Raw genomic sequence first — 14376 nt, forward strand, 5'->3', positions numbered from 1 at the left:
AATTGGTAAACATGATTGATTGGAACAGGAAGAAACTTAAAGTCACTTTGTGGATGCTTTCCCAAAATGACCAATTTTATTTGAAATTAAAAAAAAAATCACCATCGACCAAATTTTCAGAATCCAGAAAAAAAATAAATATAAAGAATTTCAAATCGATATAAAAAATTTCTTTGATGATATAGTAGACACCGTTTCTGAGAATACGTTTAGTAAAAAAGCAGTTTTTTTTTCAAATTTTAAAGAACTATAAAATTTTTGACACTATACAGAAAATGGATTCGAAAAGTCGATATTTAAAATTAAAGCTATTGTTCCGGGTGGTTACATTCAAATTTTCATAAATCTTAAGTTTTGGTTTCAGAAATGGAAGATCTATTGATTTGTTCAAATATTTTGTACGTTCTATATTCTTCAATATGCATTGGCACATATTTTGTATATTTCACAATTTAGCGCATAGTAGAACAGCGAAGAAATATAGAAAACAAAATCTCAGCTAAATTTTAGCATGATCTGCGTACTTGGCTTGCATTGAAATAAATTGTATACCAATTTCAAATGCATTTTTTATTTGTCTCTAGATGAGCATTTCAGTTCCTTTGAGCTTAACTACATTGGCTCAAAAAGTGAAAAAGTACAAAAGTGAAAATTTTCAAACGCATTTTTGTATAGTACAATTTGCATACTCTTTATCCCAAATCAATTGCGATAGCCAGAAAAAAAAATCATTTCACTTTTGTACTTTTTCAAAAAGTGGTGTATGTAGTTAAGCCTTACCTAACTCCACAGTTTAATGGTGTTTTCGTTTGGCAAAAAAATTAATTTGTTTTTTGATCTAGATCTGTCAAAAAACTGTTGTTGCGACTATTTATGGGGGTTTCGTTTGGTACAAAATACAAAAATCAATTTATTTTTTGATCTAAATCTGTCAAAAAAACAATTTTTGAACACTGTTGTCGTTGGTGTGTGACAGATTATATCGAAATCGAAGAAATTTGGATTTTTAGAGAGCTTTTGTTGGAATTATACACTTACGACCATATTATTCACTAGTTTAAAAAACACATCTGGATGTAAAATTGTCAAATGTCAAAAATAAATCCAAATCCAAAATAGTTATCCCGATTTTAACTATGAAAATAGTTAAAAAAAAAAGTTAAAAATGACTATTTTTTCTGTGAGAAAGAGAATTTATAATAGATTTGAATTTATTTTTGACATTTCAATTTCTTTACATCCAGATGTACTTTTTAAACTAGTGAATATAATTTGGCCGTTAGTAAAGAAGCTGCGAAAAATAAGCTAAGGAAAAAAATCATTTTTTCATATAAAATCTTTTTTTTTCTTAACAACATCAACCGATTTGAGCGAGCCAAAGACGAACGATATTATAATTTTTTTTTACATATTATGAAACCTTAGACCCTAATAAAACTTTTGACCACTATTACATTCTTGCAAAATAAGAGTACTTTTTTTTGGCCATACAAAAGTGACGCACCCTATTATGGCTAAAACAGATGTGCTCCCACAAGAGCCCGTGTTTTTTATTTTGTTGCAGGGAAAAAACTGCACGTCTGTTTTGACCATTATACAGGGTGTCCCAAAAGTTAACGTCGAAACGAAAACGGAAGATAGGGTAGGTGGTGACAGTTATCAGAAAAATAATAAAAAAAATCGCAGCTATATATTTTGTGAGTTACCTATGGGCATTTGAAAAAGAGTCGAAAAAATGGTCACCCTGTTTTTAACTCGGCTGCATCAATTTTAAAGCAAATATTACTTTTTTGCCCGATTGAGTACTAAAAAATTTTACATGACTCTAATTCAATGAACCGTAGTGTAAAAAAAATGCACTTCGATGTTTCGGCAAGTTACCTTAAAAGTTGGTGTGTTCAATTCTCTTTTCAAAATGGTATAACATTGTTGAGAATATTTCATAAATAACCGAGATAAAATTTATTTTCTTAAGAAATCCGACTTTTTTATTAGGTAATTTTTCCATATTATTTAAGTTTTGTACCCTTTCACAACCTTTCAGAATAAAAAATAATATGCCCCAGTTTTTGGTATACAAAAAAAAAATAAAATACCCTCACAAACTAAAAACGAAAGGTCTAATTTACAATGCACTGCCACTTAATAACAAACAATTGGAAGCAGATATCGTATAATTTGTTACAATTACAAAAATCTATTAGGTTTGAATATAGCGAAAATTCTATTCATAAGTGAATGCGCTCTTCTATAAAAAATTATGTAGAAAACGCCAGGGAAATTCTGTTATGACCTTTATGTTGCTTGTAGCTCAGTTCAAACCACATCCAACTTCGGTTTTGTTTATATATTTTTTCTTCTCAGCTGTTTTTGACAGATGTACTTTTTGTATCGTATATGTTTATAATTTTTTACACGTGAATTTTTCAGAAATATTTTTCTTTAATAATTTAATATCAATTTCTTATTTATTTAACAACATAAAATGACAAAATCAGATTTAAAAATAGTATTAGAATTTAGGTAAATATAACAATCATTAAAATGTACAAGATCTTTTGTCTTGATGAGTTTTTTTTTTGTTTAGTGCCGGTGCTGAGCTTCTATTTGGAAACATTAAAAAACGAGAAGTAATTTTGGATGGCAGCAAAACTTGTAAGAAAACAAATAAATTATAAATTGAAACTCTTTATTTCAGTTAACATAATCTGGATAAATTTCAGGGACCTTAAAGAACTTCATCAAATGGATGCATGACACAATTCTAACTGAAAGACCAGAGTTATTCATTCAAAATGATTCAGTGTAGGTTGCAAAATATACTTACGTTTGTTTTTATTATATTCTTCTTGGAATTGCAATAATTCAATGAAATTTGTATTATTTTCCTTTCAGTCGACCGGGTATTCTTGTGCTAGTGAATGATACAGATTGGGAGCTCTTGGTAAGATATCATTTTGAGTCACTCATCTGCTTTTCTAGAGTAAACTCAGTGCTTTTATTCTTGTAGGGTGAATTGGATTACGAACTGCAGAACAATGACAACGTCCTCTTTATTTCCACACTGCATGGAGGATAAAATCAATTTATTTTTAAATAAAATCGTCTCATTTATATCATTTGTATAAATAAAAAAAAAATATTTTTGTAATATTTATTTTGTAAATTCCCCTAAAAGGTGTAGAGTTAAGTTTAATAAACTATTGTTGCAGTGTAGAGTAGACTTTCCAATGGTTTGTTTGTGTAGTTGTTTGTTGTTTTTAAATAGTAACAAAAACAATTTAACAAAATTTATCAAAATGATGAAGAGTTTTTTCTCTTTGATTTGTTTTCTTTTTTCTCAGTAACCATTCAGTTAATACACTTGACAACATTGTTAAACTTTTTTTTTTTGTTAATATCTAAAAATGCCCGATTTCGGAGACCTTTTTAACCGACCTCAAAACGGGAGGAGGTTCTCAATTCGTTTGTTTGTATACTTGTTAACTTATAACTTTCGACTGGGTGAACTAGTATGGGAAATGCGAAAAAACTGCGATCTTTTGTTTTATTCAAAATGCTAGCTCGAAAATTTTCTTTTTCAAAGCAGAATATAAACTAGAAATTAAGTTTAATTGATGTTAGAAAGGAGTTTGAACTTTGTATCAACAAAATTCAAAACATTTTTAAAACAAAGTCCAAAAAGTATCAAATTAATTAGATACATTTGGCTTTTTTTTATGCTCTTTCTTGGATTTTTTGTTTATTCTAGCACTATTTTGACTCTTTCCTATTTATTTGCATAACAAAATGACTATTGTATCGTTATATTGTTACCAATATACATATATTTTTTAAATATTTATTTTTTGTTGAACCAAAATATACTTTCCTAACGGCCGATTTCTTAAAAGTTAGTACTCAAATCGGTACCAACTCATTTCTTGACTCAGGTAGGTACTAAGCTTTAGAACTGTCAATTTAGGACCGAGTACTAGTTAGGACTCGGTACTAGCTAGCTCCTCAAAATCAGCTAGGACCTGGTTATTATACCAATCGTTAGTACTCAAATCGGTACCAACTGATTTCTTCACAAAAGTACTAAGCCCTAGCATATTGGTACCGAGTATTAGTTAGGACTCGGTATTTGTTAGAACCTCAAAATCGGTAGTCTAACTGTTAGGACTCGAATAAAAGCAAAAGATTTTATTTTTTTTTAAGAGAAATTTGCCAGATTTAGTAATTTCTTTGGCGTTGTTTCGTTTGACAAGTTTTTTTTGTGATTTTAATTTTTTGAATGATTTTTAAAAATTACCAGAAAAACCTGAAGTGACAAATGCAATGCAAGAACGGGAAGAATAGACAAAAGAACACTTTTTGATGAAGAAGTACCAAAAAAGTATATCGACTTTGTTCGATCTTTCTAAAAGTGAAAACCAAATCAAGAAAGATGGTCTTTACAAGGACGTTCTGCATTTGCATTTCTCAAGGCCCGACAATGGTAGAAGCCAATTATGAGTTAAGTTACATTCATACCTGATATAGCCCTAGATCTTCCAATCAATTTCTTACGTGCAGAAAACATTGAAGAAATTGGCCGTAATAGAATTTAATATTCCAATTTCGAATTCAAAGTTAAAAAAGAACAAGTAAAAATCTATGTCGATGTCGATAAGCGATATCGTTTTTATTTTTTTAAACTGAAGAGGGCTTATTGAAAAAAAAAAACTCCATGGATGAAAGAGTGCTTTTCAGGTTGTAAAAAAAATAAATTATTCATGTAGTGCTTTTAAGAACTTTAGTAAACATTTTTATTTGTCTTGAAAATCAAAAATAAAATGAGTCTTTGAATAAAAAGGTTTTTTTTTTTTGTGAAGAACCTTCCAAACTATAATCAAAAATCAGTTTAAAAAATAGTACACAGTTAAAATTTAGTAATAATGTCACATTAATATATCTAAAAGCCATTGAATCGAAAGAGGTCAACAATTATACATTTTTAATAAAAGGGTGTTTTTTTTTTTTTTTTTTTGTTTACGAAGAGAAATGTGCAGATTTTGAAGGGAATTTTTATTGTGGTACACATTTCATTTTTCGTTTTCTCTTTTATCACGCTTGAAATTGTTTTCGTTTTCAATTTTTAAGAAATTTTAACCTGACAATAGTGAGGCGGCTTAGCATCTAAATCGTGCACTTTGTGATAAAAGCATGAAATTTATATCATGGGTATTACTCAATATTAGAGTTATTTTGAGATATTGGGCCACTTTTTATTCCATCCAGGAGCGTAGATACAAGAGATTTTCTGTGTTGCACCCGCATTGTTGCATATCATAGTATAGCTGATGAAACCTTTTTATTAATATAATACATGATTTCGAGGTAATTTTTAACGCCCGATCGAATAAAACCAATAGCAATATGCCTGGACCGTCATGTAAAAAGTTATTGCACTTTTTATAAATTGTCTTTTACTCAAACAGCAAGATTCAGAATATTACCAAGTACTCCTTGAAAAAAAGTGGTAGGTTGATAAAATTTATTGTGGACTTTTCTAATACCATAGAAAAAAATAATAAAATATGTCCATCAAAAAATTTCAGGTCAAAGGGTGTTTTTTTTAGCGAGAAAGAACACTTTTGAAATGGTACCATTGCAAAACATGGAAAATTTTTGAATTTTTTTTAACCGCATATATATTTTATACATCGTATGAGAATCAAAAATAATCAAAAAATGAATTATATTTACCATGGAACATTGAATTTTCATGCAAAACTTAAATTGCTTGCTTTTATTTTTTATTGAATTTTCATACAAATTAATGTTTTGAAGGAGTGAGGTGCAAAAGTAAAAGTATGAAAAATAATTGTGCAGTTTGTGATAAAAGGATCAAATTAATAGGATTGTTAGTACAATATATAACCCTCATTTTAAGATATTGGGCCACTTAATATTTTACCTTTGAAGATGTTTATAACGATGCACAGAAAGCAATTTAAATGAAGTTTTGTGAAATTTGTGATTATTAGATGGCTCATGTACATCCTCATAGGTGAAATATTAAAAGGCCCAATATCTTAAAATGAGGGTTACATATTGTACTAACAATCCTATTAATTTGATCCTTTTATCACAAACTGCACAATTATTTTTCATACTTTTACTTTTGCACCTCACTCCTTCAAAACATTAATTTGTATGAAAATTCAATAAAAAATAAAAGCAAGCAATTTAAGTTTTGCATGAAAATTCAATGTTTCATGGTAAATATAATTCATTTTTTGATTATTTTTGATTCTCATACGATGTATAAAATATATATGCGGTTAAAAAAAATGCAAAAATTTTCCATGTGCTGCAATGGTACCATTTCAAAAGTGTTCTTTCTCGCTAAAAAAAACACCCTTTGACCTGAAATTTTTTGATGAACATATTTTATTATTTTTTTCTATGGTATATGAAACGTCCACACGAAATTCTATCAACCTACCACTTTTTTTCAAGGAGTACTTGATAATATTTTGACTCTTGCTCTTTGAGTAAAAGACAATTCATAAAGAGTCCAATAACTTTTTACATGATGGTCGAAACATTTTGGTATTGATTTTATTCGATCGGGCGTTAGAAAATACCTCGAAATCATGTATCATATTAATACAATATTTCATTGCCTATACTACGATATGCAACAAATCGAGTGCAACACAGAAAAAGTCTTGTATCTACCCTTCCGAATGGAATACAAGGTGGCCCAATATCTCAAAATAACTCTTAAATTGAGTACTACCAACGATGTTAATTTCATGCTTTTATCACAAAGTGCACGATTGAACTCTTTTTTAATGCTAAGCCGCCTCACTACAACAAAAAATATTACACATACACCCGAGTGTCCCCACATACTTGAAGTATGTATGGTTAGTAAAATATAACAAAATGCATTGCCAATACATTTTTGATGGATTAAAATGAGTTCATGCGGGGGACTAAATCCTGTCGTAGTTTTCTAAGACTCGAAATAAAAAGAAACAATAACAACAGAGATCAAAAATTTGATTTAATTCCCTCTTCTATCTCTGAACGCTGTCAATTGTACATGGTAATGAATTTTCGCTAAAAAAAAATATGCATCCTTAATTAATGTACATCCATTTAAAAAAATATTTTTGTTGTATTTGTTGTTAATTAGTTAACTCTCCAGTTTAATCTCAAAACCCATTTGAGGGCCCTGGGAAAACCCCAAACATGGTAATGGCCGAAGTGATTTTATCTCTCCCCCAAAAACAAAATTTTTCTTCCTTCGTTCGTTTATATGCATCCATTTAAAGAAACCCTTTTGATTCACCCACAAACCATTTATATATACGACCGCCATGTGTACGAGTATACACCTACTATTCCCAAATGGGATGTGCTCTATAACAAAAAATTTCACTACTAGTTAGTTTACCAAAAACAGACACAAAATTGTACCTAAACCTATAAAGGTAGCTCCTCAACTATACTTTGGCGATCAAAGATCAGGTCATTGTTTTCAATTGAAAAAAAAAAAAAAATAAAATAAAATTGAAAAAAATAAACTAACAACTAACAAATTCACCGATGGACTAGGCCCATAAAAAGTAAATAGGTTACCGGCACCCAGTAAGGGCATGATCGTGCATGAAGTCACAAAATCGAAAGCAGAGAGGAGAACCATCAAAAAAGTTCCTCCGCTCCGCCAATTCAGGGTAGGTAAAGTAAGTGTGCTGCGCAACTAGCTACATCATGTTGTATGCTTTTCAGCTTCAGAGTTATCCCAGTGATGAAGCTACACAATGAAATCGAAATCAAATGTTAATTCAAATCCGCAAATGTATGTAAGCGTGTACAAATAAAATCGAGTTCATGTGTCTTCGTCGTTATAAATCTGGAAATGGAGAAATAATAATGGCAAATAAAATGATAAACTTTTTTTTTCAATTTTTTTTTAACTGCATATAGGCATTTAGTCGCTTGTAGGTACAAGTACAACTACTTGAAGATTGCCGTCTTTTTCAAATAAGGACAAGTTTAATTAATTAAAGGGAGTAATTGAATTCTGCCATCGAAATCCTATTTGACAAAAACTTCCCTTTTTTCAGAAAAAGGCAAGAAGAAGTCCAAACAAACTAGGAAGGGAATATTTTTTAACACATACATAAACACGGAAGTAGTAGGTATATGAAACACCCAAATGGTCAATAACACTACTAACTTAAAGTCGCAGAATTCAACACCAGTTGTTAGTACCTTACCTAACCGCTGCACAACATCATTGAATGAACAAAAAAAACCAGGGCAATCCTTCCATCCATTAGCAGTTGGACAGTTTCGTGTATCGATCAACATTAAGATGGCAAACTGATAATCCAAGACAAGGGATAATATTAGCATTGGCATTCGTGCGGCTGTTTAATCAGCTAAAGCTATACAACACATTCTACCCAATCTCCCCTCTTGTTACCTGCTTTTTAACTTACTTACTCTTTTTATAAGAAACTGACCATGGACCAGTGCCTATTGAATATGCACAGTAAACTGATGTACATGCTGCAGCAACACTGCACTGCACTGCACAAACTATGCGCTAGCAGATTGCGTTTCAAGTAAACAGCAAAACATTACACGTGAGTGAGGTTTGTTAGAACAATTTATACCGTTACACAGCTTGAATCAACACCAGGGAGTAGTATAGAGTGAAACTTACTAGGTTTTTTCCGGTACCTACTTATAGTGGATAGAAGTTGCCATCATAGTCGTAATGTAACTACTATAGGTGTTTATTACTTCATGACGATTGATGTAATTGTTAATGCATGTTTAGAATTTTAATTTACTAGGACTTCTTCTTTACTTTGTTTAAAAAGGTTTTAAGGAATAGAATTTACAGTGCTACAGGAATTTTGTAAAAAAAAAAAAAATCGTTCACTCGGGCGTATGCGTAATTTTTTTTTTAAATTTTTTTTGTTTTCAAAAACTTCAGGTTTGGTATAGTAAGTATGATATCTTTATTAAATTCAATGTATTCTTAACAAAACTAAAATACAACTTTTATTATTTATGGTGATTAAAAATGTAAGAAAAAAAGTAATAGATTGCTTGTATGATCTTCAAGCTTTGTTAAGATTAAAGTTTAATATTTTCCCATAGATTTCCCCACAATTTCTTACCCTGAATTCCTCCACCCCATTCAAAGTCCTCACGAATCAATTGATCCAATTGTTTAGTATCAACTCCAAGCTCATTCAATCTTCCAATAACCTTGATTAATTCTTCAGTCTTTAAAATTCTCTCATAAACCGGTTTCAATGCAATAACTTTACTCCAAAATTCAGCAAAAACACCATTAGCAGCAACTTTGTCACGAATTAAATTGCGAATTTCTTTTCTAGGATAAATTGCTAGAAGTTCGTCCATAAATCCTTTCCAACCACGAAGTTTTTTTTGTTTATTTGGATTATAATTGAGAAGATTTCCAAATTCTTGGGAATAACTTTCTTCAGAAAGATCGCTCAACGATCCAGAAATAAGTTGTTCTTTAAGCCATAAATAAAGTTCGCGAATTTCTGGTTGACTTCCAATTAATTCACCAGCTTTGTAAACATCAGGAGATCCAAAATAAAGTATGATTTTTTGAAATTCAGAATCTTTAGTCAAATATCTACGAATAAGATCAGTTAGTTCACGTTGAGGAATTAGAGCTTTGATATCTTTGAAGTCATCAGCTAAGGTTCGTGAACGAAGCAATTCGAGAATATAGACTGGGCGATTGCTCTGCAGTTTAGCAGAGTATGCTAGAGTGGCCATTAAGGATAAAATCAATATAATCTTCATCTGAAACGAAAAATATATTTAGGTTTTATTAAAGAGAGGACCATTTTGTCAATCTTACCTTTAAACAGTTATAATGTTTAATGATGCATTGCTTTAGATGTTCTTAGTTTTTATACTCATCCAGTGGCAGCAATTGAATTATCAATTGTTTATTTTTTAAAGTCCAGTATCTTAAAAAGTGATGAAGTTTTTGATAAGAGAGATAAGATGCAGTAAATCCCCTATATAAAACCCTTCATATTCAAACATAATCTTTGTCTGAGAAATCATTTAATATTGTGTGCAAATATTTCATATCAAACAAAGAGATAATAATGGATATTGTGTGACTTTCTTTTGTAGTCTACAATGAATTAAGTGCATTAAGTAAGTACACAAGTTTGACGGACTTAAGCATCCCAAGGGGTTTATCAGTTCCAAAGGTTTATCAATGGCATTTAAAAAATACTCGTAAAACCACCTGAAGCATAGTTGTAATTTGGTACGAGGTATTTTACTTTTCGAAAAGGTCCAACATATTGAGAAATGAAACATACAAGAAAAATAATGGGAATAATAGGTTGATTTGAGTAAAAAAAATTAGGGCCTACTTCACAGATCATACATCACAAACAAACAATGAATTTGATAGCTTTTTAACTTTTTATTTGACTTTTTTGTTTTTCCTCGCATAAAATAATTTAAGTATTTGACTAGAATATTTTTTTCTCGATGGTCTTTCAGCCACTTCCGTATAAGAAGCAATTTTATAAAAACAACTTTTTTTTACCTACCACTAACGCCTTTTTTTATCAAGAGTTTTGAGGCTTGGATAGCTGCAGACCAGACAGGAATATGTGAAGTATTTGGGTGTGACCAGTCCGACAAACAATTTTGGTTTTATAAAGCTTTAAATATGCAATTGTTGCTTCTGTAAAGCATTATAGAAGCAAAATTGTTAGCAGGGAGTACCTATTGATAAAAAAAACAAGATTTTTAAAAATTTTTAATATAAAATGCATTTTCGGACACTTTTTACTTGCTCTATAGGGCAAGTATTAGTTTCCTGTCAAAATCAAATTTGAGGTTTTAGTCAAGACCAACGTTACGATGATGGAGAAACCCGAAAAAGTGGGTCTCGCAATTTCGTCCGTTCGTCCGTGCTTCTGTGCTACACAACCTAAACGGGTGGACGAAATTTCTTAAAATTTGGTACAGATGATTTTTATGGAATTCTGAAAGTTTATTTTTTTTTTATTTTTTTATATCTCGCTTAGAAAGTGTACCTCCCATACAAATTTTTTACGTATACCAAATAACTCGAAAACGGCTCTAAAGATTTTGATTAAACTTTGGAGACATAATATTTAAAGTGATTGCAATAAAACTGCATTTTAATTTTTTCCAAAAAAAAGTCAAATAAAAATATTTTTTTCATTTAACAAAATTTTGCCCTAAATGTCGGCTTTTCCCCAATATCAAATTTTAAAAAAAATTTATATAGAGCCATCTCATAAAATCTACAACTAAACTAACATTTGAACTGCAAGAGCAAGTACGTGCGAACCAGCCGTTTTTATATATTTGTATTATTCCCGTGATCCAGATCAGAACTTTGTATTTTTTAGCTTTACAATAACAAAGCGAGATTCTGCTTTTGTTGTAAACTAAATAAAAACAATGATCTGAAACCAAAAGATTCAAAGAGAAGAAGGTCTTACAAAAAAATCAGATGTAACATTTCAGCTGATAAATAAGTGTGTTTTAGCATTTGAGTAGGGTTGCCGAGTACTTGTTTGTGTTTAAGAGATGGAACCCAACATTTTTCAGATAGAAGAGAGTGCCAGCTAAAGTTTGCTTTAAAATTAAGCCTTTTTATGTATAAAAACTTTTACTTATCTGTTTTTTTTTTTTTTTAAATTTAAATAGGGTTGCCATATTTCTTACATTATTTTATTTTCCCTATTTTGGCTTTTCTTTGGTTTTTGGAAAATTTTCTAATGTGATCGAACTACAAAGATATGACAAAATTGCTATTTGTGACATTTTGTCCTTTAAAATAGGGTTGCCATATAGAAATTCCCATTTTAAAAGTGCCAAGCCATTTTTAATTTGATTAAGTACCCACCCAAAAATAACAACATCACACCCATATTTGATTTTGAGATAAAAATCATTGTAAGTTAATCAATATCCCATTCTGTTCACCAATTTAAAAAAAAAACTCCATGCTTTATGTATCAATTATGATGTGAGACCTAATATAGAGCAAAAAAAAAACTTCAAACCCATATGTAAGTCCATTAATTTGCAAAGTCACACCCAAATCTACCACCTTAAATGTATCTACGAGCTCAAAACCTTAGAGGTCTCCCCAAAATCCAAGATAGACGTCAATAAGAGACGAAAACCCAAAGTCCTTAAAATTAAAAAAAAATATATATATATCGAAACCAGAGTAAAAAAATTTGCAACAGTTGCATTGAGAGAGAATGATCTCAAATAATGAAGTCACGACATCTTGTTTTTTGTATTTTTTTTTCTATTTGAATTTGGTCCCTGATTTATTGCAAGATCCCAAACAAGAATGACCTTCATGTCACACAACACCCAGACACCTGGTTCTAGTTTGGGATTTGTGTTGTTTTTGTTTTTTTTTTTTGTTTTGTATTTTGCTGAGGGTGTCTGCGCAATCTGCATGACAGTCGCTTAAAATGGTTAAGTCTTGTTATAGCCACCATCATAGAGTATATTGTGGGTGCGCTGTTGGCGCTTGGCGCTTTTGAATATTTTCCAGGAATGGATCTGGGAGTAGCACACAAAATGTTTCATAATTTTAGCTGTCGTAAGCTTTGAGTTCACATGTAAATCTTTTCAGAAGTACTTGTAGCCATTATAGAAAAAAAAAGATATATGGAAGCTAAGTGAAGATTGAAGAACAAAGAAAAAACTTGCAGTTTTTCTTGAATAAATTGAACAAAGAAGCGGTTTAGAATTTCAGTCAACAACATGGAGAGTCTTAATTAGCATAAACAAGTACGTCTTTTATGGACGTTAAGTTTATGTAACAACTTCTTTCTAAGCAGGTTTTTTAAAAGTGAAAAAGATTAGGTGAAAAAAGGTTTAACAAGCAGTTAATAAGTTCAACTAGTCTTCATTGTAAAACTTTCTTTTCAAGGCTGAGAATAATGCCGAAACACTTATGAATTTTGAAAAAAAAAAAACAAAAGCTTAAGCTTCATTGTTATTTACATAAAGTCTTAAATCTTCATTCTTCTGACAGGAGTAAATGGACTTGTTCAAAAGTTAACTACGGATTTTTTGAAGAGACAACGAATTTATTATCCAAATTAAAAAGCCTTTTTCGTTGTTTTCCTTTTACACTCGTTTCGACATCTCAATTATATTCTATACCTACAACAACAAAAAAGGATTCACTTTGTTCCACCCACGGATTAAAACTCAAAACCCCGTCCATGGACGACTTTCTCTGGTACCTAACTACCTTTTGCGAAAGATGTGTTGAACTGCTTAAGGCATATCCCATTCTCAGAGGTACAGCTCGTTAGCTTCAAGCCATTGATAAAATTAAAATTCCATTATCATTTTTGTTCTCCTTCTTGGTCTTGCCAAGTAGTTTGCATTATATACAAAAATAAAAAAAAAATACGGTTTCACGTTCCCAAAGAGATACTCATCTTGCAAATTTCCATTTAGATCCCTTGGATTTTGTGCGGTGCAGTGTCCCCAGCGAGTTTAAGTTCCGATTTACCCACCAATTTCACTCTTATTGTTTCAATGTGTATAAATCTGCGTTAAACTCACTTTCAGATCAAACTTGTTCCGCTCTCGAACGACAACTCTCATTTTCTTTCAACATAGCAGCAAGCAGTCGGATAATTGGTATTGTACCTGCGAGCTGCGAGTGCGCACCCAAAGCCGCTCGCCAATTTCAGAAGTCACTATAATATAGCAGTTTGTAGTACTTCCATAAGCCCAGTGTATAAGAGGATGATGGTAGATGGTATGGCTTTGTGAAATAAGTTGGACAAAATATCTTGCTTTGACTCAAACCGGCCGGCAATGGCAGTGGAAGTGCACCATTCATACATATTTGGTTAACTGGGGCGACCTTCAAAGAAAGTGTAACCGCGCGTGCAAATAAAATGCCCATTTGTTGTACTGTGGTTCCATAGGCAGAGGTACACCTAACCAAACTAACAAAGGGGTTATCATTATCAGTTATAATAATCAGTTTGGACAAGAGTCAAGTAGATGAAACAATGGGCAAATTATATTGGCAAAAGTTGGTCAACGACTTGGGTTGAAGTTACCTGGTTTTGAGAGTAAAATCTCAATCAGCTGAGAAGAATTCACCGAGGCATTTTTTTTAGAAGAGCTAACCAGTATACCAAAAGATAAACACTTGGCGAGATGAATGGATGACGTTCAGACAAAAAGTGAAAATGAATGTTTGTTTAAAAAAAATGTCAACAATTTTTCTTTTCAATGAAATCCTAAGAGTTGTGACCGATATGAAATTTCAAGATTGTTTGTCAT

The 14376-nt window shown here is 31.1% G+C and overlaps 2 protein-coding genes across 2 annotated transcripts; one reads left to right on the forward strand and one right to left on the reverse strand.

The window, feature by feature from the left end:
* The first annotated feature begins 2372 nt into the window (after window positions 1-2372).
* Window positions 2373-3151, forward strand: LOC129910838 (ubiquitin-related modifier 1 homolog). Its single transcript, XM_055988424.1, has 5 exons — window positions 2373-2523; window positions 2588-2655; window positions 2724-2805; window positions 2896-2944; window positions 3011-3151. The coding sequence occupies exons 1-5, from the start codon at window positions 2486-2488 to the stop codon at window positions 3077-3079; spliced, it is 306 nt and encodes a 101-aa protein (XP_055844399.1). The 5' UTR covers window positions 2373-2485; the 3' UTR covers window positions 3080-3151.
* Window positions 3152-9027: 5876 nt separating this feature from the next.
* On the reverse strand, window positions 9028-10016 carry LOC129911459 (uncharacterized). Its single transcript, XM_055989270.1, has 2 exons — window positions 9896-10016; window positions 9028-9837 (listed from the first exon to the last, which is right to left on the reverse strand). Exon 2 carries the CDS (start codon window positions 9835-9837, stop codon window positions 9130-9132), a length of 708 nt encoding a protein of 235 aa, XP_055845245.1. The 5' UTR covers window positions 9896-10016; the 3' UTR covers window positions 9028-9129.
* Window positions 10017-14376: the final 4360 nt, after the last annotated feature.

This window comes from Episyrphus balteatus, chromosome 2 (assembly GCF_945859705.1).
Source record: "Episyrphus balteatus chromosome 2, idEpiBalt1.1, whole genome shotgun sequence".
Taxonomy (NCBI): Eukaryota; Metazoa; Arthropoda; class Insecta; order Diptera; family Syrphidae; genus Episyrphus; species Episyrphus balteatus.